We start from the raw sequence: 24811 nt of genomic DNA, 5'->3' as shown, positions 1-24811 counted from the left end.
ATTTTCATAGCAAAGTCAATTCTTATGCATTTGACTATTAACGAGGTATCTATTTCACTACTAACCCCTTCTTGACTCATGGCATGCACATGTCAAGGGAAGGAAAAGGTTGCAGCGAAATGTCCTATATTTACAGCATACAGATAATGCAGACTCAGAAGCTGAGCATGTGCCGTCCGCAACGAGAACCGCCTGTGGTACAGACAGGCCAGGGTGCTGCTACAGTTGGCGGGATCAGGAAAAATATAGATCCCCCAGCATTAACCACTTGCATGCCGCGATAGTGGTTGATCATGGTATGACCAGGTTAACAGAGGGAGGGAGCTTTCTCTGGTTTTCATCGGTCCTCCACCATATAATCGCTGAGGGCTAATAGGTTGGTGTGGCAACCGGGCAGCAGTCAATGGCTTCTGAGTCTGCTACTGTAATAGTTAAAGTATATAGATAATGTACTACAGGGTATTATCTGAATGATCTTGAGATCGCAGGTCCATGTTCCCTACAGTGACATTTAAAAACAATTTTGGGGGGAAAAAATGTAAAAACGTTAACTTTTTGCAGAGTTTCCCCCCCCCCCCCTTTATTTGAGGTAAAAAATTGCTGCACCCATAATGACCCATACAATAAAGTGAACACTGGAAGGCAAGTAAAAGTAAATTAAATTAAAAGTAAAATAAAAGGCAAAGAAAGGTCCAGAATGCTCTTTATGCTCCTTTCGCTTCACAAAAAGTGATTTTTAGCTCCCTCTCAAAAGTTGTTAAAATGCATATGATGTGCATTGATGGATATTAGAGATGAGCGAGCATACTCGCTAAGGACAATTACTCGAGCGAGCATTGTCCTTAGCAAGTACCTGCCCGCTCGGAAGAAAAGGTTCGGCTGCCCGCGCGGGTGAGAGGTGAGTTGCAGGGGGGAGGGGGGGGGGGGGAGAGGGAGAGAGAGATCTCCCCTCCGTTCCTCCCCGCTCTCCCCCGCCGCTCCCCACCTGCCGCCGAATCTTTTCTTCCGAGCGGGCAGGTACTCGCTAAGGGCAATGCTCGATCGAGTAATTGCCCTTAGTGAGTATGCTCGCTCATCTCTAATGGATATTAATTGATGTACTCTCGCATTAATTTGCTTTGTATACTTTAGAAATGCCAATAAAAATCTATTGTTTAAAAATCAAAATAAAGGGATTTCCACACCCCCCCCCCCCCCCCTCCAAGTCATATGTACCACAAACTGGTAGCAAAAAAACCTACAGCTCGTCACATAAAAAACAACAACCCTCACACCCTTCTGTCCATGGTAAAAATAAAGAAGTTCTGGGTCTTTAAATGCAATGATGCAAAAAAAAAGCCTGCATGTGGCTATGCCGACAGACAAAAACAGTTAAGGATTTTAAAAAGTTGAGATATAAGTCCCAAAAAGTCGTTGTATCCTTAGGTCAAAACTAGGCTTCAGACATAAAAGGGTTAAGCACTATAATATTTAGTTTGTCATATTCTACCGCTGACGTGCGCGCAGTTCCTGTGACGCCATATAATGGAAGACCTAAGTAAATAGCTTTTTAAATCTATTAGAGAACATGATGAATAATGGACCCCCCCCAAGCTGTTTCCTCAGCAGCTAATGAGCAGGCATGCAGGAGATGCGTGTGCCTTGCATGCCGTGACCTTGTGTTTGTTCGGACAGTTCTTTCATGTCTTCTGCAAGAGTGATTCCTTCCATTAGTTCTGCTATGTCGACTTGCAAAATCAGATTTTCTCTGGTTCTGTCGCGGCCTCGAGCTCCTCGCAGCTCTAGGGGACTGGCATGTGTTTCTTAAGTGATGCTCCGTTTCATCAGCTACTTTCTCGTTGGCCTCGTCTTCAGTTAAGTGAAAGTTTCCGTTTCTCTCTTCCCAGATGTCGAGCACACCGGCGCTACCAGCGAGTTCTATGATAAGTTCACCATACGCTACCACATAAGCACCATCTTCAAAAGCCTCTGGCAGAATCCGGCTCATCACGGCACTTTTATGGAAGAATTCAAGTAAGAAGCACTGGGCACAAACCACAGATCAGCTTGGAATTGCATGAGACAAGTTGGCTTTTTATTGAAAAGGGGCTTTCTAAACATGTCGTCCAATGCATAACCAAAAACAATTGGCACATGTTCTTTATAGGATGACAAAGTCCCTTTAACCTTATGGAAGATGCTCTCTAAAGTGATTAGGTGACTGTTGGCAGGGAGGCACCACTTGGAGACACACGTTAGATTGCTTGATAGGGATAGCAATAGCCGAATTACTTACTATAGGTCCTCTTTGCTAAAGGGGTTCCAGATGGCAAACTCTGCCCAATAATGGCTATTGATTTCAGTTCAACTGTACAGCAAATGAGCATGAAGATTGACTACCTACGTTCAGCCTGTGTGAGGAAGAGATAGATTTGTTCAGTCAGGGCTTCCCATGTCACCACTACTTGTGACTAACCTTTTTTATGTATTGTGCCCTGATAGTAACATAGTATGTTAGGCCAAAGGGAGACAACATTCATCTAGTTCAGCATTTTTCACTCCTCCCCCCGTTGATCCAGAGGAAGGCAAAAAAAACCCCTATGAGACAGAAGCCAATTTGCCCCATTTGGGAGAAAAAATTCCTTTCCCGAATCCATAATGGCAGTCAGAATAGTCCCTGGATCAACGTTCTGAAAGTTCCTACCTGACTCCAAGACCCGGATCAACAACACCCGCAGGTTATTTAATGTCTATACCCTGTAATAATACAGCGCTCTAGAAAGACATCTAGTCCCCTCTTAAACTCCTCTATGGATTTTGCCATCACCACGTCCTCAGGCAGAGAGTTCCACAGTATCACTGCTCTTACAGTAAAGAACCCCCTTCTATGTTGGGGATGAAATCTTCGTTCCTCTAGACGTAGAGGATTTCCTCTTGTTAACGTTGCAGTCCTGGGTATAAACAGGTCAGATCCATACATAGTTATTAGGTCGTTCATCAGCTGAGCCGTCCTTCTTCTTCTTCTTTTTTTTTTTTTTTTCTTCTTCTTCTTTCTAGAATATAGTTTAAAGGGGTTGTCCCGCGAAAGCAAGTGGGGGTATACACTTCTGTATGGCCATATTAATGCACTTTGTAATGTACATCGTGCATTAATTATGAGCCATACAGAAGTTATTCACTTACCTGCTCCGTTGCTAGCGTCCCCGTCGCCATGGATCCGTCTAATTTCAGCGTCTAATCGCCCGATTAGACGCGCTTGCGCAGTCCGGTCTTCTCCCTTCTGAATGGGGCCGCTCGTGCTGGAGAGCTGCTCCTCGTAGCTCCGCCCCATCACGTGTGCTGATTCCAGCCAATCAGGAGGCTGGAATCGGCAATGGAACGCACAGAGCCCACGGTGCACCATGGGAGAAGACCTGCGGTCCACCGTGGGTGAAGATCCCGGCGGCCATCTTCGCAAGGTAAGTAAGAAGTCACTGGAGCGCGGGGATTCGGGTAAGTACTATGCGTTTTTTTTTTTTTAAACCCCTGCATCGGGTTTGTCTCGCGCCGAACGGGGGGGCTATTGGAAAAAAAAAACCCCTGTTTCGGCGCAGGACAACCCCTTTAAATCTAACATTGTCACATACAATGGTAATGTCAGGTTTACATATTTTCAAAGCTTGTTCCTAGCAGAAACAGTCAGGGACACAATGGAGTTCGTGTCGTAAGGAGTGAATGTGTTTGGTACCCATGCGCCAACAGGAATGTTGGGCCTGGAATTCTTTTATACTGGAAGTTGACTGTTGGTCCATATGAACCAAAGAACGGTGAAAAGGGGGAGGAAAGGAAGACTCTGTGCACACGAAAGGTATAGGGTGGGGGGAAAGAAAAAGGGAGGGGGTAAGTAGGACCAAACCAGCCCCATACACCTAACCCCCTTTTTGCCTTATTGGGGAAAGAGGGGTGCACAGTGTCCAGCCATTCTGTGCATGGACCCCTAGTAGTGGGCTGGAGAGGTCATTGACAAGTAGGTTTTTATATTCCTTTTGAGTTTAGGCACTCAACCCAGTAGTGCCAGGTTTTAGAGAACTTGTCCTGAGTGTCTTTAATGGATGCTGTAAGGTTCTCCATCGTCTGGCGGATCATGTGGAGCCACATTGAGCTAGAGGGAGGTGACGTCTGTCGCCATAGCTTTGGGATGCATGCTCTTGATGCATTAACCAGGTGTCTCACCACAGAGTGCCTATAGGAGTAAGTGGAGATGACTCTGAGGTGCAGGAGGAAGAATGTGGGTGGTTTTGGGAGAGGAGGAAAATCCGTAACTTTGGAGGATATAACATCTCAGACCAGAAGCCTGACAGCACCATCGGCTGTCTTTTTTTTTTCTAAATATCTCCAATTTTGATAACCTCTCTGGGTATTGTAGTCCATTTATTCCATTTATTACTTTAGTTGCCTGTCTTTATACCTGTTCAAGCTCTGATATGTCCTCCTTGAGGACCGGTACCCCAAACTGTCCACAATATTCCATGTGTGGCCCATTCTTGCCAAATCGAAGTGTTCCCATTTTATATAACTATCTTTATATGTCTTTTATACTACCCTTTACATGGCTATGCCATCCGTTATGAACAAAGAGGGCCCAAACTCTGGGACACCCATCGATGTTGGGAAAGAAATGCTGTGGCCACTTCAGTGGCGCCAAATCCATATAATAGAGCAACTCCAAAATAGCCAAATACAAAAATTCTTTCTTAACACGTTTACACTTTACAGTTCTTAATCATAGCAAAGATATAAGAACACCTCTTAATTAAAAGAATAAAAGGACCAATAAAATTCATTGCTTGGCCTAAATACACCCAAAATGTCACTTGTATAGAAAAACCCAGATAGACGTGTAGCAGATCGCGCCTATAAGGCTACCTGACACACTGGTGAGTGCAAGATCTGGCTAAGAAACTCTGCCCGATATCAGACGTTTTTGGCAACGTACGTTTTTCATTCAAAAACGCCTCGCATCGTTTCTGTGAAATTGCCATCCATAGGCGCTTGTTTGATACGCTTCAGAGGATTGCAAGTGTTTCTTTGCTACAGCCTTGCTGTAGTCCTAGTGTTTCTTGTGGCTGCAACCTCACTGCCTGTTCCCCGGTCATCAGCGCTCACATCCTGGGAACCGCAATGCCAGGATTTGGAATGAATGGTGATGCTGCAGTAGTCAAGTGACCTCTGCCGCGACAAACATGGGACCACAGTGGGGCTGTGGTGGTAGAGAACAGGTAAGCGCTGCTCCTTTTGCTTTAGCACAGTGGGCCCTATAGGGGAAATGTCCAGTACGCTGGACAACCCCCTGTAATCAGCAGTTGTGAGGATGCACATATGGGGATGTTACTTATGGGGAAGTGAAGTAATGCTATATAAGTGAGTGGTTCTCATTTGCCATTAACATTAGGGTAATTGTGCAATCATGGAATGGCTGATGGTGGTAGAAACATTTGTAAACTTGACACGAAAGCCTGGTGTTTGCATTGCTTTGCAGAGAGCACAATGTGTCTATATGTGATTTCTCTCTGTCTGGTATCTTGGTCATGCCATGACTCATTTTAGCTGTGACGTTCTTGGATTTCGCCTTTTCTGTTATGCTTTGTGGCAGAATTGATATAGAGGCGTTCTTCCATTTGCAGCTCGGGGAAGCAGTTTGTGCGTTACATAAACATGCTGATTAATGACACCACCTTCCTGCTGGATGAAAGCTTGGAGTCCCTGAAGCGAATCCACGAAATGCAAGAGGAGATGAGGAACAAGGAGCACTGGGATCAGCTACCTCGGGTTAGTTTGAGGATGCAAACATTATATGTAAAGTGGACCCTCGTCGCAAGGCTGCCAGAGCTGGGCAGGGAATAGTAAGATGAGAAGTCTCTTCTACTCCCAGCTTAGTCCCATCTGCCTACCAGCTGAACCGTTGTGTTAGAAGAGTCCTATTGGTTATGTGCCATTTATTAGGGAAGAATTGTAAAACTCCAATTGATATCTTCTTTGCAGGATCAGCAGCAGACCCGACAGTCTCAGCTGGCTCAGGATGAGCGCGTGTCCCGTTCCTATCTCGCTTTAGCCACTGAGACTGTTGACATGTTTCACATTCTTACCAAACAAGTGCAGAAGCCGTTCCTTAGACCTGTAAGTGGACGTTTTTCTTCTTTTTTTTTTTCGTGGCTCTTGTTATATTTATCCCTTCCAATGTATACTCTGCTTCCTTCTCTTGCAGGAGCTTGGCCCCCGGTTAGCGGCCATGCTAAATTTTAACTTGCAGCAGTTATGCGGACCTAAATGTCGAGACCTGAAGGTGGAGAACCCAGAGAAGTATGGGTTTGAACCAAAGAAACTTCTGGATCAACTCACTGATATCTACCTGCATTTAGACTGTGCCAGATTTGCAAAGGCCATAGCGGATGACCAGGTCTGTGTCACCACCTGATCGAACTGTGGTTATCATACATATGCATTGTTTACTTTGGCCACTAGGGGTGACAGTCTATTGAAGGACATTTAGTAATTTACATCTGCATTCAGTATACAGACAAGCTCCGTGTGCAATAAATCCAGATAATTGTCATTTGTGTTTCCTGTCCTCCAGAGATCTTATAGCAAAGAACTTTTCGAGGAGGTCATATCAAAGATGAAAAAGGCCGGAATTAAATCCACTATTGCTATTGAGAAGTTCAAGCTCTTGGCAGAGAAGGTGGAGGAGATTGTGGCGAGGAACGCTCGGGCAGAGATCGATTATAGTGATGCACCAGATGAGTTCAGAGGTATACGAATAGTGTATCCGTAACCGTCTCAGGAAAAAGAATAGGATTCCACAATGTCTTTCAAGGTTCTTCTGTATTGTTAATGAAGGCGTTTTTAAAGTGACCTTTCAGTTCTTGGGATAAGATTCTGGACCGGACCATTAAGGGGACAGAGCTATAGCAGTTTTTCTTCTGCTGTCCCTATGATTTTTGGCTCTGGGTACCGTTTTCGGCCATGCAAAATGACCACTGCAATTCTCTACATAATGCACACTGTGCACTGCCCTCTGATTGGCCAGCAATGGTCATGTTAGCAAGCCTGGCCAATCAGAGAGCAGATATAGTGAATTGGTACTCTAACACTACAAATGCACTATGGGGATTGGGTAGTTTGTAGATTGCATCGGCCATATTGGACAGCCGAAAATGAGACCCGGCAGATCGGGAGGGCAATGCATGATGTCCCACCGCCCCCATCGCTCTCCAGTCCTGGGACACGATTTTTATCCCCAAACTTTAAGGAGTTGTTTTTAAGTAATGCATTTACAGAATGCTGTAACATATGAACTAAAGGCACGCTTACATCAAATGCCACTAAAGATGATGTCCTTAAAGGGGTCTGTCCTAGCGACCTCTTCATTTTAAATACATGAAATAAGTGTTCTCAACAGCCACCATGGCTCTTTATTGAGATTGCGTACTTTACTACCCTCTGATTCAGACACGGGTCACAACCTATTTGTAATGCATCAGGAGAAAGATTGGGACATTGGCACATTGCATTGGCAAAAATATGTTTTTATCTTTATCACTTCCAGATCCACTGATGGACACTTTGATGTCGGAGCCAGTGAGACTGCCATCTGGGACCATCATGGACCGGTCGATCATTCTGAGACACCTTCTTAATTCATCTACAGATCCCTTCAATAGACAAACACTCACAGAAAACATGCTTGAACCAGGTACAATGCACACCGTACACTACTGGCAGTTTTCAGCTTCAGGCAATTCATTTATGAGCTTCACATTTGTAATGTACACTATAGGGCTTTTCAAAATTTAAGGGGTTGTGCAAGGTTACAAATGTATCCCTATTCTACAGGATAGGGAGTAATGTTATGATTAGAGATGAGCGAGCGTACTCGGAAAAGCACTACTCGCTCGAGTAATTTGCTTTATCCGAGTGTCGCTGTGCTCGTCCCTGAAGATTCGGGTGCCGGCACGGAGCGAGGAGCTGCAGGGGAGAGCGGGGATGAACGGAGGGGAGATCTTTCTCTCCCTCTCTCCCGCCCGCTCTCCCCTGCTCCCCGCTGCGACTCACCTGTCAGCCGCAGCGGCACCCGAATCTTCAGGGACGAGCACAGCGATACTCGGATAAAGCAAATTACTCGAGCGAGTAGTGCTTTTCCGAGTACGCTCGCTCATTTCTAGTTATGATCAGTCGGGGTCTGACCACTGGGATCCCCACTAATCCAGAAAAGGGGTCCTGAAGGTACTCGTGTGTATGGAGTGGAGGTTGCACATGCATTTCAGTGGGAGCGTACGAGGTTGCTCCCACCACCAAAACCCTATTAAAATCTTACCTATAGCGACCCCCTATAGATTAGGTTTTAATAGGGTTTTAGTGGTGCTGACTTATTTATTTCCACATAGGCTTTTGGAAGTTGGCCATCCAGGTCTATGTTTTAGTGTGTATATGCACAATTGCACACATGATACTAACTGATGACTGCTGGCCACATTTCATTTGCGCCGCCTATTGCCTCTTTATTTTGAATATCATTCAATGTTGTTTTTGTCTTTTTTTGAATAATAAAGTATTTAGATTATATTTTAGAGGATATTATCTATGGGTATTTTGTGTATTTGGCAATTAGAATTGTGATCATATTGATCATAACTTTTCTGGTTGAAATCCCCTACAGGGACATAAATTTAGAAAAAAAAATGGTAATAAAAAATCTTTTTTTTTTTTTTTGCGTACCTTCCCTTTTTGGTATAAGTAAAATTAGTGCCAAATGTGTGTTTTGGGTTGTTTTGTTATCTTTTCTGTACAGTAAATTGAATGCACTATATTTATCCTGCATAGCAAAACAAAAAAAAGCCAAAATACCTTTGTTCATTTTGCCTCCCAAAAAAGCCACATGTACCCCAATATGGTGCCAAAAAATACAGCTTGTCAGATCTCCATCACTTGGCAAAATTAAAAAGTCATGGGAATTTGAGTACGTAATGCAAAAAGAAACAAATTTACAAAAAGGGTTTTTATTTTTCCCAAAAGTGTGAAAACCTAAAATAATCCCCCCCCCCCCCCGTGGATTGGTATATAATTACAGCAATACTGAAATTAATTAAAATTTCTTTATCATGTCATTTAAGATGTAGTATTAACGCTGTTTAAAAAGAAAAAAAGGCAGATTTGATTTTTTTATTTTTATTTATTTATTTATTTTTTTTTATTTATTGACTTATTTTCCCCCATGCCCTTCAAAGAAAAACAAAAAACATTTTTTTTCTTATATGGCCATGTTGACAGAAAAATTAAGTTATGGCTTTTGAAAACTGAAGAGGAAAATCCCTAAAAGATTGTCGGGTCCTTATGGCCAAAATAATCGATGTCCTTAAAGGGTTGAAGGGAACCCCTCGGCTCGAGGCATCATGTTCTAGATCAGGAGCAGCCGGGCAGATGGATGAATCGTTTTATGGGGAAAGATTCAGTCTAAGGCCGGCTTCACACTGTCAAATGTGTATTTGCGAGCGCCGGAGCGTAGCTTTTTTTTGTGCGTGCATCACATGTCTTACTGCACTTTTTGCACCCGCAGGCATGTTCATTTGCGAATGGCAAACAAAGACGCACAGATTGAAATGGCAAACTAGCTCCAGATATGTTCTTTTTCCAGCGGACTTCCGCAGTGCTTCACACGTCGTAGAGTTTTGCGCATGCATTTGACTTCTACAGGGACCTTTTGGCACGCAGAAAAATATTTTATTTATTTTTTTGCATGGTCGAAATGCGTGCACTAAATACAGAAAGGTGAACGAACCCAATGAAATCGATGGCTTCTAGTCTCTGCATATTGCACTCCAAATACGCCCGTGTGAAGCCGGCCTAACGTGTGTTTTTATTTATTTAAACCTATGCACGTTCTGAGCTGAACAATCCTGTGGGCGGAGTTATCAGTGTTACTGGTTTTAGAGAAAACTGTCAATCACTGATGGCTCCGCCCACCAGACTGGTCAGCTCAGAATGAGCAGCAGTTTAAATGAATCTAACACAAGTTCTCCTGAGTGTCTCCCCATACAGCTATGTATCAATCTGCTCGTCCCTCCTGCTTCTCTTTAACATCCTGCCTGCAGTTGGGACAGCGTGTTCACGCTGACGGACTCCCTCTCAGTGCTTATCATTGCCGAAATATTAGTAGATGAAGTTCCATTTGTCTGCTGGTAATGATCAGGGCTGGTTTTCAGTGTTTCCATTCGCCGGCACCAGTTGGTTATCTGCCCAGGAGATGTGATGGTTCATGCTGTTACATGAGCATTGCTCTCTCTGTCTGTGGCAAGTCTTAGCAGTGTGATGATGCTTCGTAATTTAAGGGTGTTGCATCCGCATCCCATAATTGGATCATGAAAACAAGAAACGTTGTCCTGTCTCCCTGGCACACCTGATCTACCGCACGTTTTATTTGGCTTCAGATGCCTTTTATTGGGATCTTTAAAATGCAGACTGACTCTAGGTGGGGTGCGGGTTATTTCTACAATTATAGTGCTGGATCGGTCTTTTTGACTACACCCTGTATATCTCCATACTGCTGTTCCATATTGAAATAATGGCATATTTAATAAGAACACATGGTATGGCGCATGGATCCCCGGGGTCCCACAAAACATGGATTTCAACTTTGCTTTGTGGCCCATGTAGGAGTAAAACCCAATTGCGAAGCTGAAGAGTAGCATGTGAGAAACGAAAGTCTGCTTTCCGTGTTTCTCAAAGTCTGGAATGGCTGCTATGACTGAAAAAACATACTTGATGTGGCCTCCTTCTATGATGCATGTGTGGAGCCGTTGTTGGACCGGCGTTCATTCCTCGGACTCATTACAGATTACTGCCTGTATCTTCCTGGATGATCTGTCCCTGTCGTAGCAGGAGGAGGCCACTTTGAGTACTCTTCTCTTACTTCAGTCATCCCATAGGACTTAGAGAGAAGTGGAAAACATGCTCTTCAACTTTGCAATTTAGGTTTTACTTTCTATCTCTTACATGGGCCACAACACAATTGAAATCCATTTTCCGGGGCTTCGAAGGGCCCATGCGCCATACCATCTTGTAGCACATCCATACATTCCTAGTCAGGAACGCTATTATTTCAATAGAGGACACAAGTACTGAGATATAGTGCTGGATCAGTGTGTTTGACTACACCCTGTATATTCATCTTCACTGGCTGCTAAATACCCACCCAAAATAAGTATTTCAGTGGAAAGTGACTTATTTATTAAGGTAATTTTATTTATTACCCCCCCAGCAAGCTGGGTACTCACTTTACGGACCTCAGAAGGATGGAAGGCTGAGTAAATCTTAAGCCGGCTACCTGAATCATGGAGGGATTGAAATCACAACCTTCAGGTTGTGAGCGAGAGCTACTGTATACTGCTGCCTTAACACTCTGCTCCACACGAGGCCCCTATGTATGGTCATTACATCATGTGGTGCAGGGGAAATGTATTTAGATGGCTAGCATGTGATGCTGCATCACCGGGGCACAGGAAGAGTCATGTTGGCTAACAGAAGGGCGACCGCCAGTATGAGGTCCACCTGCCCTAATAAAGGGACAGCTCCTTTTTAAGTGTTGCTGATGGAACAATGTGATTTGCTCTAATTTGATCAGTGAAGGGGACGACAACATGTCCCTAAGTAGTAATTAGTTTTGCTTCAGGAGGTTTAAATCTTTTGAACATGTTTTCTTGCAGTGCCAGAACTTAAGGAGAGGATCCATGCATGGATGAGAGAGAAGCAGAGTGCCGACCGATGACGCGGCGATGAATCACGAAGAGGTTTGTCATTCTGGAAGCCGCTACACCACAACAGATGAAACCCTGTACATATATTTAAATAATATCACCACACGTTGACAAGCTCACCCCACGAGGAATAAATATAAGGGGATTCTATTTTCTTAACAAAGGCCAGCAATTACAGTCCAGAAGGTGGAGACCTTCAGCTTGTCTGTGATACAAAACATCCAAGTTTCACTACACGCTGGCGAAAAGCTGACTGCAACAATGTATCAATCTTCTTTTTTTTTTTTCTAATTTTTTTATTTTCTTCTGCTGCTACAACACCCCCCTCTTTCCTACCACTCCCCTCCCCCTCTCTGTTCTCTCTTTTGCCAGGATACCAGTGTATGAGGATATAGGAAATATCTGAAAATTCATATTGGGCTGAGATCTATATCTTGCTACTTGCGTTGTAACCCCTCCCCCTCCTCCGAGATGCGCTATTCTGATTCTGGGACCCAAAAATCTGACTTGTGGATTGCTCTTTTTATGATCTATATCTGTGTAATATATGATATATATTACCAAATATATATTTATATATTATGAGTATATTTGTTTTAAGTTTAGCTACTGCAAATGTTTTATCACAGGCTTTAGATGCTTTCTTCTTTTCTTTATGCGGTCAAATGCAAACATCATCTTGTTGAAAGATCAGCCCCGGGAATTTGTTTTTAATCGCTGGCTTTCTTGAGATTGGGGGAGGAGGTAATGGTCTGCCAGGTTACGCCCCTAACCCTGCTTTGTACCCCATTCTCCTCCTGCTTATGTGTGAGAGGATAATGCCCTGTTTGTGAAATCTTGGTTTGCACCTATTGTTTAGCCTTACCAAAGTGATCGGTGCCAGGGGGACTGGCATGTGCAAAGGATTTTTTTTTTCTTTCTGTTTTTTTTCTTCATTTTTCTCTTTTGCTTTGTTTTTTATGAAACCTTTTTGTATTACTGCCCTCCACAACATACTTGAATTCCTGTACTCTTCATGTGGAAAGGCAGGAAACTTTTAAAAATGAAAACTGTAAAAAGAAAGATGTGTGTTTCCCCTCTCCTTTATATTTTCAGTTTTTTTTTTCCCTGCAGAATTAACACCCTCCTTCCCATTGAGTTATGGAGTCTGGGAAAAAAAAACACAAAAACAATAAACGATGATGACATTGCAGGAACTGTGTGCGGAGTGTTTATTTGCAGGGTATAAACATGCTACCTTGTGACCCTTTAATTTTAAGATTTCCTGACTCTTTGGAATAAGCTGCTGTGTGTGTACATGAGGCATGAACCCTCTTTCTGGCCATTATATGACGTGTTTTCTGTACTTTTTTTCCTCTCTGACGGCTGTATATCGGATTCCCCATCTTCTCAGGACTGGTGGGTGTTAGCGCAAAATTCGCTATTCGATATGCTGTGCGTTCCAAATTAGATAATATGTGTAGGCCCGGAGAGCCTTTCAAAGACCACGAGTCTACATCATGTGTCCCCAAAAGAATCTGAACTTTATTCACGCGCGTAAAGTTTAAATAAAATCTCAACACAGGAAGGGAAGTAATTTAGGATACAGTTACATTATTTAGTGAGCTGATAGGTCATTCTCAGAGGGAGGTATTTGTGAGGTAGCTTGTGAGGTCATCCATCTGGGAGGAACCTCGGTGAGCACGCTCAGTTCATTCTTGAATTTGGTCTCATGTGAAGAACATCCTGTTTCTCCTCTCTGCTTGTCGAAGACAAAGACATTCCTAGATAGGTTTCTGCCAGTTAGAACCGGTTTGACCAGTTCTTGGACACACATCACTGCGCTTCCAATTCTTGTGGAGGTGGGGGGGTCGATGTTCCCTTCCCCCAGAGGTTTACATTATAGACAAAATATAGTATCTTAACAGTTGACAACAGAAAATACATACAAAATGGTGAACCTATTGGAAATCTCCCACATGGGAGACACTGATGTTGTTCTATGTGTGCTGTAGACTGTACACAGAGAACTGCAGATTCTGGTCTCTGTCTGTTAAACACACACCTACACGGCCAAATCTTTCTGTACACTCTTACATGATGAGGTTGTGTCTATGTGTATAAACTACAGCAGATAACTCGGCATTAGATTTAGCATTCAGGTCTGTGTGGCTCTCCCTCCCCCTCTACTCTGCATACAGTTCAATGAGTGTTTTTACTCATCCTCTGCTCTGCTGTCCTAGTCTCCCCCCTATCATGGAATGGTAGAGTTGGAAGAGACCTCCAGGGTCATCTGGTCCAACCCCCTGCTCAGTGCAGGATTCACTAAATTATCTGAGACAGATATTTGTCCAGCCTCGGTTTGAACACTTGCATTGAAGGAGAATTCACCACCACCCGTGGTAACCTGTTCCACTCATTGATCCCCCTCACTGTCTAATATCTAATCTGTGTCTCCTCCCTTTCAGTTTCATCTCATTGCTTCTAGTCTTTCCTTGTACAGATGAGAATAGGGCTGACCCCTCTGCACTGTGACAGCCCTTCAGATATTTGTAGACTGCTATTAAGTCGCTTTTTTTTTTGCAAGCTAAACATTCCCAGATCCTTTAACTGTTCTTCATAGGACATGATTTACAGACCGCTCACCATCTTGGTAACTCTTCTCTGAACTTGCTTAAGGTTGTCTGTCTCTTTTAAAGTGGGGTGCCCAGAACTGGACACAGTATTCCAGATGAGGTCTGACTAAGGAAGAGTAGAGGGGGATAATGACCTCATGTGATCTAGACTCTATGCTTCTCTTAATGCATGCCAGAATTGTGTTTGCCTTTTTGGCTGCTGCATCACATTGTTGACTCATGTTCAGTCCATGATCTATTAGTATACCCAAGTCTTTTTCACATGTGCTGCTGCTTAGCCCAATTCCTCCCATTCTGTATGTGCTTTCTTCATGTTTCTTGCCCAGACGTAGGACTTTGCATTTTTCCTTGTTAAATACCATTCTGTCAGTTGCCGCCCACTGTGCAAGCTTTTTTAGATCTTTTTGAATACTCTCTCTCTCTTCCCTAGTGTTAGCTATCCCTCCTAGCTTTGTGTCGTCAGCAAATTTGATCAGTTTAACATCAATTCCCTTCTCCAGATCATTTATAAAAATGTTGTATAAAAATCAGTCACTTTATTTTGGGTAAATCAAGTAAAAGGGGGCTATGCTTATTATCATTGGCTATTAAATAAGCACAAGTTGTCTGCATTGGTAAGAGCAAGACGTAATTGAAACTAACTTTTCATAGTTATGGTTTGTCATAATAGGGAGAATAATGATTGCCTCAAAGCTGATGGTCAGTCATATATTCTAAAAACTCATTGCAAGTGACTTAGGCCTCCTTCCCACGAACGGATTTCCGCCGCGTAATTCGCGGCGAAAATCCGCTGCGTTGCCCGCAGCTATTAGGTTCTATTGAACCTAATAGCACAATGCTCACGATGCGTAATTCCACCGCGGAATTACGCACCGCGATTTCTCCCGTCCTCACCCGCAGCATGCTCTATTTTCTGCGGGTGAGGACGGGCTGTACGCACTGACGGCTTCCATTGCAGTCAATGGAAGCCGTCCGTTCACGCTATCTCCCGCTGTAACCAGCGGGAGATAGCGTGAAAAAACGCTTTCCCGCCCACCGCCGCGCGTCATATGACGCCATATGACGCGCACGGCCGCGTCACGTGACACGGCCGGCCGCGTCACGTGACACGGCCGGTGACGCGCGGCGGTGGGCGGTGACGGGCGGTGACGCGGCGGCGGTGGGCGGGGAAGCGATTTCACGCTATCTCCCGCAGGTAAGTATAGGGGCTCTGGGGGGCGCCGTGACGGGCTTCGCAGCGGAATATTACGCGGCGGAGCCCGTCACGCTCGTGGGAAGGAGGCCTTAGCCAACACGGAAGAGAATAATTAGGGATGACACTTCATTTTGCTCCATTAGGCCCAGTTATGGTCAGTGACTTGGCTTAGCTGCTTTGCCTATTGTAGTGTGTGATGGTCTGAAATCCACCTTCCATCTTACCTGAGTCTCTGGTAGCTAGTCTGTCTCCTATACATGCATAGAGATCCACCACAAACAAGTCCTCACCATAATCCACGTGTTTTAAATGCAATGCAAAGGGCATAATCCAGGGCAAATCTGGTGCAAATTTTGTTTATAGTGGATTCTTGCACCACTTGTGAATGTGCCCTTACACTGTAATTCTGCATTCTCAGATTGCTTGCTGTGAATTCAGCCAAGTCAGTTCTGTATCCCACATAGTCGGTACAAGAAGATTTCTATTAAAGTAAGAATAAAATGATTTAGAATTTTGCAACTATTAAACCCCCTGTAAGGAAGAAGCCGATTATCAGGTAATTGCCACATCGACTGAGAAAGGAGCCTCTGGGAAGCATTCTCAATTTTACCAATGCAGACAACTTGTGCTTATTTAATAGCCAATGATAATAAGCATAGCCCCCATTTACTTGATTTACCCAAAATAAAGTGACTGATTTTTATACAACATTTTTATAAATGATATATAACGCCTTGGCAGTTCCCACAAGCAAAAGTTGTTTAAACAGCATGGTGAATGGCGTTAAAAGAAACGCAAGAATATGTCAATAGTTTTTTTTTCTTCCTGTAATGGTTCTACTGGAAAGAAGACTTGTCCTACAAAATAAGCCCACATGCAGCTATATTGACAGTAGAAGTCTTACGACTCTTGGAATGCAAATAGTTTTCCATAAAATGTGCTATTGTGTAAAAGAATCCCTTAAAAATAACCTATATTTGGTATCGCTGTAGTTGTACCAACTTGTAGAATAAAGATAATGTTTATGCTGAACAGTGAATTCTAAACTTTAACGCAAATGTTGGAATTTTGTTGTTTGACGGACAAATATGGCTCTCCGGAATGTGGAGTAGCAAAAGATTAGTTCCTGCAGTTTTAAAGGGGTTATCTAACCTTATGAAATTCATGGTCCGTCCTCAGGGTAGAGCCAGCTTCTGCCTGGGGTAGCATTGGATTTTAGTTACACTGATTCATAGTAATAGGTTAGTCATGTTATGTTGTCCCATTGCCACGTGCTCGTCGGTGATACACGAACATGCAGAAGTTGAGTTCCTAGCTCACAATCTATTTCTGCAGCCTGACCGTATTGCTAGAAGATGGAGTAGGAAATTTTAAAGAGAAACCATGAAGGAGGCGTGATGGACATAAAAGTGATTGAAGTACAAGACTGGTGATGCCGGTCTGCAGGTGGCAGAGTGGTTATTAAGGAACTATGAAGCCCTGCCCACTTTTGCTGGTGTTGAGACAAAGTTCTCTACACACATTGGCCCACATTTACTAAGGGTGCTTTTACACGGAATGATTGTTGTAAAAAAATCATTCGGATTTGAACGATAATCTTTTAGTGTAAACGCGGCCAGGGATTGAAAGACAATTCGTTCACTCATCATTTTATGCAAGCATAAAAATCATCATTGGATCATTTGCTGATCGTTGGGGTAAAACCCCAATCGCAGAGTCGTTCTCCTTTACTGGTGCCGCAAACTGAACAATCCTGTTAAACTAATATATATATATATATATATATAATATTTTTTTGTAATCTGTGTGTTTAAACTAATGCCTAAAGGCGTATTTACACATCACGATTCTCGCTCAAAAATTGCTCAAAGCTGTCTTTTGAGCGAGAATCGTTGTCTAACTGCCAGGACATTATGCAATTTTTGTTAACAAGTTACTGATCGGTCTCTTTCAGGCTGCATTCCCACGAACATATATCGGCTCGGTTTTCATGAGCCGATATACGTCCTGCTCATCTGCAGGGGGGAGGGTGGAAGAGCCAGGAGCAGGAACTGAGCTCCCGCCCCCTCTCTGCCTCCTCTCCGCCCCTCTGCACTATTTGCAATAGAGAGATGGGGGGGGGACAATTCTTGGAACTTAGCCCCGCCCCCTTTCATTGCAAATAGTGCAGAGGGGCAGAGAGGGGGCGGGAGCTCAGTTCCTGCTTCTGGCTCTTCCATTCCCCCCCCCCCCCCCCCCCTTCCTCTGCAGATGAGGACAACGTATATCGGCTCGGCGTGAAAACCGAGCCGATATACGTTCATGTGAATGCACCCTCAGCATGCTAAAAGAGAACCATCAGCCTTATCAGGAGTTCCCAGTGGGTTACAGCTGATACTATTGTTTCAGCTGGTATCCCACTCGTGACCACTGCCGGGGTATGAAGAACACAGCGTTCCACCTGTGTTCTGCATACCCCGCTTGGAGCGCTTAGCTGTATAAAAGCTGAGCGCTCCGAGACGAGAACACCTGGATGCAGAAGACAAGTAGCCCGGCTTGTCTTCTGCATACCTCACTCAAACCGCTCAGCTCTGTGCCCTGTGAGCATATATTGTATTTCAGCCGCACTTCAGTAGCCGTGAGCGATTCCAACCACATCATTGGTTGTTGGGTACACACCCCCATTTGGAGATGTGCACAAGTGCTACTTCACGAGACCAGTGGGGGGTTAGGCTTAGGGTTTAGGTTTAGGGTTAGTTGCCAACCCTCCTACGGCCCTGCTGCTGCTTATTTAATGGGCCGCCCAGTCGTGCACATCTCCAAAGGGGGGGTGTGTACCCAACAACCAATCAGGTCGCTGGAATCGCTCACCGCTACTGAATTGCGGCTGAAATACCAAATATGCGCCCCGTCAACACAGCAGGAGTATACAGAAGACGGTGCTGCAGTTGTCTTCTGTATACCCTGCTTGGAGCGCAAAGTGAGTGCTTTATCTAAAAGCACTCAGAGGATCACAAAGTTCTCCCATAGCTTTCAATGGGGCCGGCGTTGCTCCCCCTGCCCCTACAAACCCAGACAGAAAGAAAGAAAAAAACCCACTGCATCTCCTTCCTATACCCTGAGCAGCAAGAAAGGAAAAAGAAATGGAAAAATGCTGATTTCACGATAACTTTTAGTTATTATACACACCAAAAAAGTGAAATTACTATCATCAGCTATTGACAGAGAAATGATAGACTGCATTGCAATGAACATTAATGAAACACGTGGTCCAATTAATGAAGGCCTATTTTTTAGTAATTCGAAGACCTAAGATCACCTTATGAAGGGTTTGTAAAGCTCTAAGAATACTCACATTCTTCAAGTAGTTGTGTCCAGTGGGATCAACAAAGACAGGCCACAGCGTCCAGAGGAAAGTCATACTCCAAATAAGTCATTGATCTTGCTAATCATGCCCGGCCATTACATTCTCCATTTAGGAAGATTCCACAACATATGGATCAAGGAAGCTGTATGGGAAAGACATTTGGGATATTGTGAAGAACACCTAGTCCTAAATCTCTACAACGAAGCCGGAGTATAAAAATATTGAGAAAGGTCAACTAAACATTTTAAAAACTTTCACCATGTCCTAGTGTCGTCAGACATTTTGATCGGTGGTGGCCCGGGTGACAAGTAATTAGCCCGTTACGTAGGCATCGCTGTGGTGTCATGTCTAGTAATTGTTAGTAAATACATCACGGAGACCTTTATAGAACACGCTGTGCTGATCATACCAGCTATTAATAGCAAAGTGTTTCATAGGTGACTGATTCATCACTCCGCAAGTCCGGCCGGGGGGCACGGAGAGTACATAGTAATTACACTGAAGCCGGAGGTAAGCAAGCAAAGCATTGAGTAGTGGAAGTACGGTAAGTGATAATTGGAAATATCCCATATCAGGTTCTAGTTGTGACAGCCTGCATAATATATTTGCCTCCCCCCTCATAGTGCTCTTAGGGGATCACACAGCTATAGAGTTCCAGAAATGTTTTGCATGGAAAACACAGTTTGAAGTAATGCAATATGTGACCACTACTGTAAAATACAGCGCTGTGGAGCAGTTACGGTGTCCGCACCCCCCATTGCACGATGTCCACTAGGAAGCTAAAGATGAACGGGGTTCTGTCAGGCAGTGGAACTGCAGTAAGACCGGTTTTGGCCCTTTTTAAAGGGGTTGTCTGAGAATAAAGAAAAAAAACCAGAACACTTGTTCTCAAGGAAAGAAAATAAGCTTCTATTCGGCTTTCCAGGATCCCTGCATCTCCTGCGCAGACAGCTCTGTGTCACCCATGCTGCGATGTTTACAGGCTGCAGCAGCCTGTGTAAGGGACGTCACAGGCTGCTGTAGCCAATCATATACCTCAGCTCTTGAGTAGCCTGTACATGTACGTCCTGTAAATAGGCTGACTGCAGCCTGTACTGTCTGCAAACACAGACCTGCTGCAGAGGATGGAGCTGGAGATGTGGTGACCCGGGAGAGGTGAGTGTAAGTTTACTACTTATGCTTTCATGTGAAACAAGTGTTTTTATTTATCCTGCTGAACCCCTTTTAGGAACTTTTTTTTATTTAGTTTTTGTCCCAAGAGTCATCACTTTATTTTTCATCAGCATAGCTGTAAGAGGGCTTGTTGTTTGTGGAATGAGCTGTTTTCCTTAGGCCGGCTTCACACGAGCGTGACGGGCTCCGCCGCGTAATATTCCGCAGTGAAGCCCGTCACGGCGCCCCCCAGAAACCCCATACTTACCAGCGGAAGATAGCGTGAAGACACTTCCCCGCCCACCGCCGTCGCGTCATGTGACACGCCCACCGTCATATGGCGCGGCGGCGGGGAAGCGTTTTCACGCTATCTTCCGCTCGTTACAGCGGGAGATAGCATGAACGGACGGCTTCCATTGACTGCAATGGAAGCCGTCAGCGCGTACACCCGCGGCAAATAGAGCATGCTGCGGGTGAGGACGGGAGATTTCACGGTGCGAAATTCCGCGGTGGAATTCCGCACCGTGAGCATTGTGCTATTAGGTTCATAATAGCAGGGGGCAACGCAGCGGATTTTTGCCGCGAATTTACGCGGCGTAAATCCGTTCGTGGGAAGGAGGCCTAAATGTTACTGTTTAAAGGTAACCTATCGGTTACATCATCTTGCCTCTTCACGGTGTCATTATTTTCTGCTCCTCGGACACACTGAGGTCATCTGTCTGTCACTTATGGGGTAATGTGCAGGGGTTTTTAAGAACTTACAGATTGTGACTGCAACTCCCAGCAAGTGATGAGTCCAATTTATTCAGGAGGCGCTGCTAGCCCCGCCCATCCGCCATGCCTGACCGTTTTCTAGCTAATATACAGGCAGTTATCCCAGAATGGAATCACAGCTGATAGGTGGATCTAGCAGTTCCTCATAAATAAACTGGACTCATCTCCTGAAGGGGAGCTGCAGAAACAACCTGTAAGTTCTTAAAAACCACAGCACATTACCCCATTAGGAGTTCATTTTTTTTGTACACCGTACGGGATAAATAATGACATGTTCTAATAGTTCAGACTTTTCAGGACAAAGTGGAACTAACTTTGAAAAAATAGAAATGGCTTTTTCAAATTTTTAATATTTGAAAAACATTCAGCTTGATGTTCCTTTTTTTTTTTTTTTTTTTTTTTTAAGGGAACTCAAACTTTGATCACTTGGATGGTGTAGAGCAGCGCTTCTGTACTGCAGTATATTGTACTTTCGATTGTAGCCTATTAAGCCCTGCAACAGGCAGGAGCGTAAACGGGAACACCATTCTCAGGATCGGTGGGGGTCTCAGCAGTGTGAACCCAACTAACCCAAATTTTATCACCTACCCTGTGATAGGTGATAAGTCTATTTTGGAATAACTACTTTAGGCCAGCTTCACACGACCGGGTCGTATTTTGCATGCGGGAGCCCGTAGCGAAATCTGACCCTGTGCCCATCCGGCATCTGCGCGTACCTGACATTCTTCTTTTTCTGTACTGTGGATGATCCGCATGGTGAGACGTCAGAAGGCAAAGTACAATCTTTTTTTTTTTTTTTTTTTTTTTTTTTTTTTTTTAATTCCTTCTTTCCCCACATCATTGCTCGGTGATGACCCTGGTGCCTATGACCTTTCTGCACTGTCATTGCGGAAGAGCTGTGGGACGGACAACTTTCATTGCCTTCACTGGAAGCCGTCCGTGCGGAATCTGCATTGAAATATAACATGCTGCAATTTTTCCTCTGCAAGCGGAAATCACAATTGATTTTCTGCCTACGTGAAATAAACGATGAATGAAAAGGGAACAATTAATCGTTGGTTATTATTAGAGATGAGCGAGCCTACTCGGCCACGCCCCTTTTTCGCCCAAGCGCCGCAATTTTCGAGTACTTCGGTACTCGGGTGAAAAGATTCGGGGGGCGCTGTGGGTGAGTGGGGGGTTGCAGCGGGGAGTGGGGGGGAGAGAGAGAGGGCTTCCCCCTGTTCCCCGCTGCTGCCCCCCGCTCCGCCACGCCTCCCCGGCGCCCCCCGAATCTTCTCACCTGAGTACGGAAGTACTCGAAAATTGCGGTGCTCGATCGAGTAATTACTGTAAACGAGTATACTCGCTCATCTCTAGTTGTTATCATTCATTTTCACTTGTTTGAAGTCATTCTCTGTTTAAGGGCTTTAACTCTTGACCACAAAATCTACTGCAGCAATTATTTAAAAAAAAAAAAAAAAAAAAAGGGGGATGCGAAGTTGAATATACGTCTCTTACATATTTTTAAGTTATACTAAGGGTGCCTTCCCACTTGCGATCACGATAACGCTGCGTTTTTTAATGCGAATGTCAATAGTACTTTCTAATGTTAAAAATGCATCGCACAAAAATCGCAGAGCACGAACCTGTGATTTTTGTGCAATGCGTTTTTAACATTAGAGAGTCCTATTGACAACCGCATTAAATAAATGCAGCGTAATCGCGATCGCAAGTGTAAAGGCACCCTTAGGGTCCTTTTACACGGAGCAAGAAATTGCTCTAACGAAAGAATGATTTACATGCGCAGGTAGTCATTTACATTTTTTTTCGGCATTCGCTCTTTCAGGGCCGTGCACCAGTGAATGTGAACGACTGAACGATCAATTTTACATGTAACGACTTGCAAACGACAGAACAATGAATGTTATGTCTGTATGAAATGAACCGCAAACGAATCGCTGTTCATATTCACACGATCCAAGGATTTTTTGAACAACCATTCCATTTATTTTCTTTAATCCTTCACCTCTACAGCCCCACTCACCCATGAAATACAACGCTAACAGGTATTGCTGCAGCCCATATCTAAGTGTTACTTCTGTCCCTAAGAGTCTTATTATGTAAATATACGCATTGTCAACAAAATATCAAGTGCTTACAATATCAAAGCACAAGAATTCATTGCATAAAATGGACCCCTAGAAGGGAGGCTCTAGTACCCTGTTGTACCGCCTCTAGCTTGGATACAAGATGTCATACAGATAGGCATGGAGGCTCTAGTACCCGGTTGTACCGCCTCTACCTTGGATACAAGATGTGATATGGGAGGGCATGGAGGCTCTAGTACCCTGTTGTACTGCCTCTAGCTTATATACAAGATGTGATACGGGCAGGCATGGAGGCTCTAGTACCCTGTTGTACCGCCTCTAGCTTGGATACAAGCTGTGATACAGGAGGGCATGGAGGCTCTAGTACCCTGTTGTACCACCTCTAGCTTGGATACAAGAGGTGATATGGGAGGGCATGGAGGCTCTAGTACCCTGTTGTACCGCCTCTAGCTTGGATACAAGATGTGATACCGGTGGGCATGGAGGCTCTAGTACCCTGTTGTACCACCTCTAGCTTGGATACAAGAGGTGATATGGGAGGGCATGGAGGCTCAAGTACCCTGTTGTACCGCCCCTAGCTTGAATACAAGATTTGATATGGGAGGGCATGGAGGCTCTAGCACCCTGTTGTACCGCCCCTAGCTTGGATGCAAGATGTGATACAGGCAGGCATGGAGGCTCTAGTGCCGCCTCTAGCTTGGATACAAGATGTGATACGGGCGGCATAGAGGCTCTAGTACCCTGTTGTACCGCCTCTACCTTGGATACAAGATGTGATATGGCCAGCATGAAGGCTTTAGTACCCTGTTGTACCACCTCTAGCTTGGATGCAAGATGTGATAAAGATGGGCATGGAGGCTGTAGTACCCTGTTGTACCACCTGTAACTTAGATACAAGATGTGATACAGGCGGGCATGGAGGCTCTAGTACCCTGTTGTACCACCTGTAACTTAGATACAAGATGTGATACTGGCTGGTATGGAGGCTCTAGTAGTCTGTTGGGCCACTTCTGTCTTAGATACAAGATGTGAAACGGGGCATGGAGGCTCTAGTACCCTGTTTTTACCGACTGTAGCTTGAATACAAGATGTGATACGACTGGACATGAAGGCACACAGGTTCCCTATGGTATCCTGCAGCATATCACGCTAACTTGTAGGCTGTGGAAGCTGGCGTCCCAGATGGTTCCATACATGTTTTATTGGCGATAAAACTGGCGACTGGGCAGCCATGGAAGTGTGACAATGTTGTGGGGACATTCCTGTGACTTTCTTGCTGGCTGCGCCCAAGGATTATCCTGCTGAAAAATGCCTCTTGGCAGCCGCCATGAGAGAAACACATGTGGCTGCAAGATGTCCTGTCCATATTGCTGAGCTGTCACTGTCCCTCGTACCACTACTAGGGCTAACAACTGCAGTATGTAATTGCTACCCCAGACCACCACACCAGCAGTGGGGGCAGTGTGCCGCTCCACAGCAAAGTCCGGGTTGAGGTGCTAAACACTAGGTCTCCAGACACAAACAGTCCTCGTCAGTGTCCAAACAAAACCTGGATTTGTTGCTGAAGACAATGGTTCTGTCAGACACGGGTGTAATGCTGGTGCCACCTGTGTCTGGATGGTGGACAACGAAACAGTTGCAGCTGCTCATGTTTGTCAGATGATCAGATGGTTCACTCTACTGGTGGCCTGTCGAGGGCATTTTGAGGCCGGTCAGCTTGTGTGCCATCAGGCATCCACTGTTCCCAACACCTCCTACTAGTCTTGTCTGAACGGCCCAGGTAGCGGGCAATTCTTCGATACGACCATCCAGCTTCTCGCATCCCAATAATGCTCCCCTCTCAGACTCTGGTAACGGGGTGAAGTCTCTTC

At 44.6% G+C, this 24811-nt stretch overlaps 1 protein-coding gene across 2 annotated transcripts in view; it reads left to right on the top strand.

Moving 5' to 3' along the window:
* The window catches only part of UBE4B (ubiquitination factor E4B), a 65633-nt gene extending 52673 nt beyond the window's left edge, over window positions 1-12960 (top strand). For both annotated transcript variants that reach the window (XM_066606584.1, XM_066606583.1), the window contains 7 exons: window positions 1887-2013; window positions 5643-5787; window positions 6001-6135; window positions 6224-6415; window positions 6593-6767; window positions 7565-7711; window positions 11718-12960. In XM_066606584.1, the coding sequence (XP_066462681.1) occupies window positions 1887-2013; window positions 5643-5787; window positions 6001-6135; window positions 6224-6415; window positions 6593-6767; window positions 7565-7711; window positions 11718-11779 (983 nt within the window). In that variant the 3' untranslated portion in view covers window positions 11780-12960. The remainder of the gene's footprint in view (window positions 1-1886; window positions 2014-5642; window positions 5788-6000; window positions 6136-6223; window positions 6416-6592; window positions 6768-7564; window positions 7712-11717) is intronic.
* The last annotated feature ends 11851 nt before the right edge of the window (window positions 12961-24811 follow it).

This window comes from Eleutherodactylus coqui, chromosome 6, assembly GCF_035609145.1.
Source record: "Eleutherodactylus coqui strain aEleCoq1 chromosome 6, aEleCoq1.hap1, whole genome shotgun sequence".
NCBI lineage: Eukaryota > Metazoa > Chordata > Amphibia > Anura > Eleutherodactylidae > Eleutherodactylus > Eleutherodactylus coqui.
Note: the sequence above shows the minus strand (reverse complement) of the source record. Positions and strands in the feature narration are given on the sequence as shown.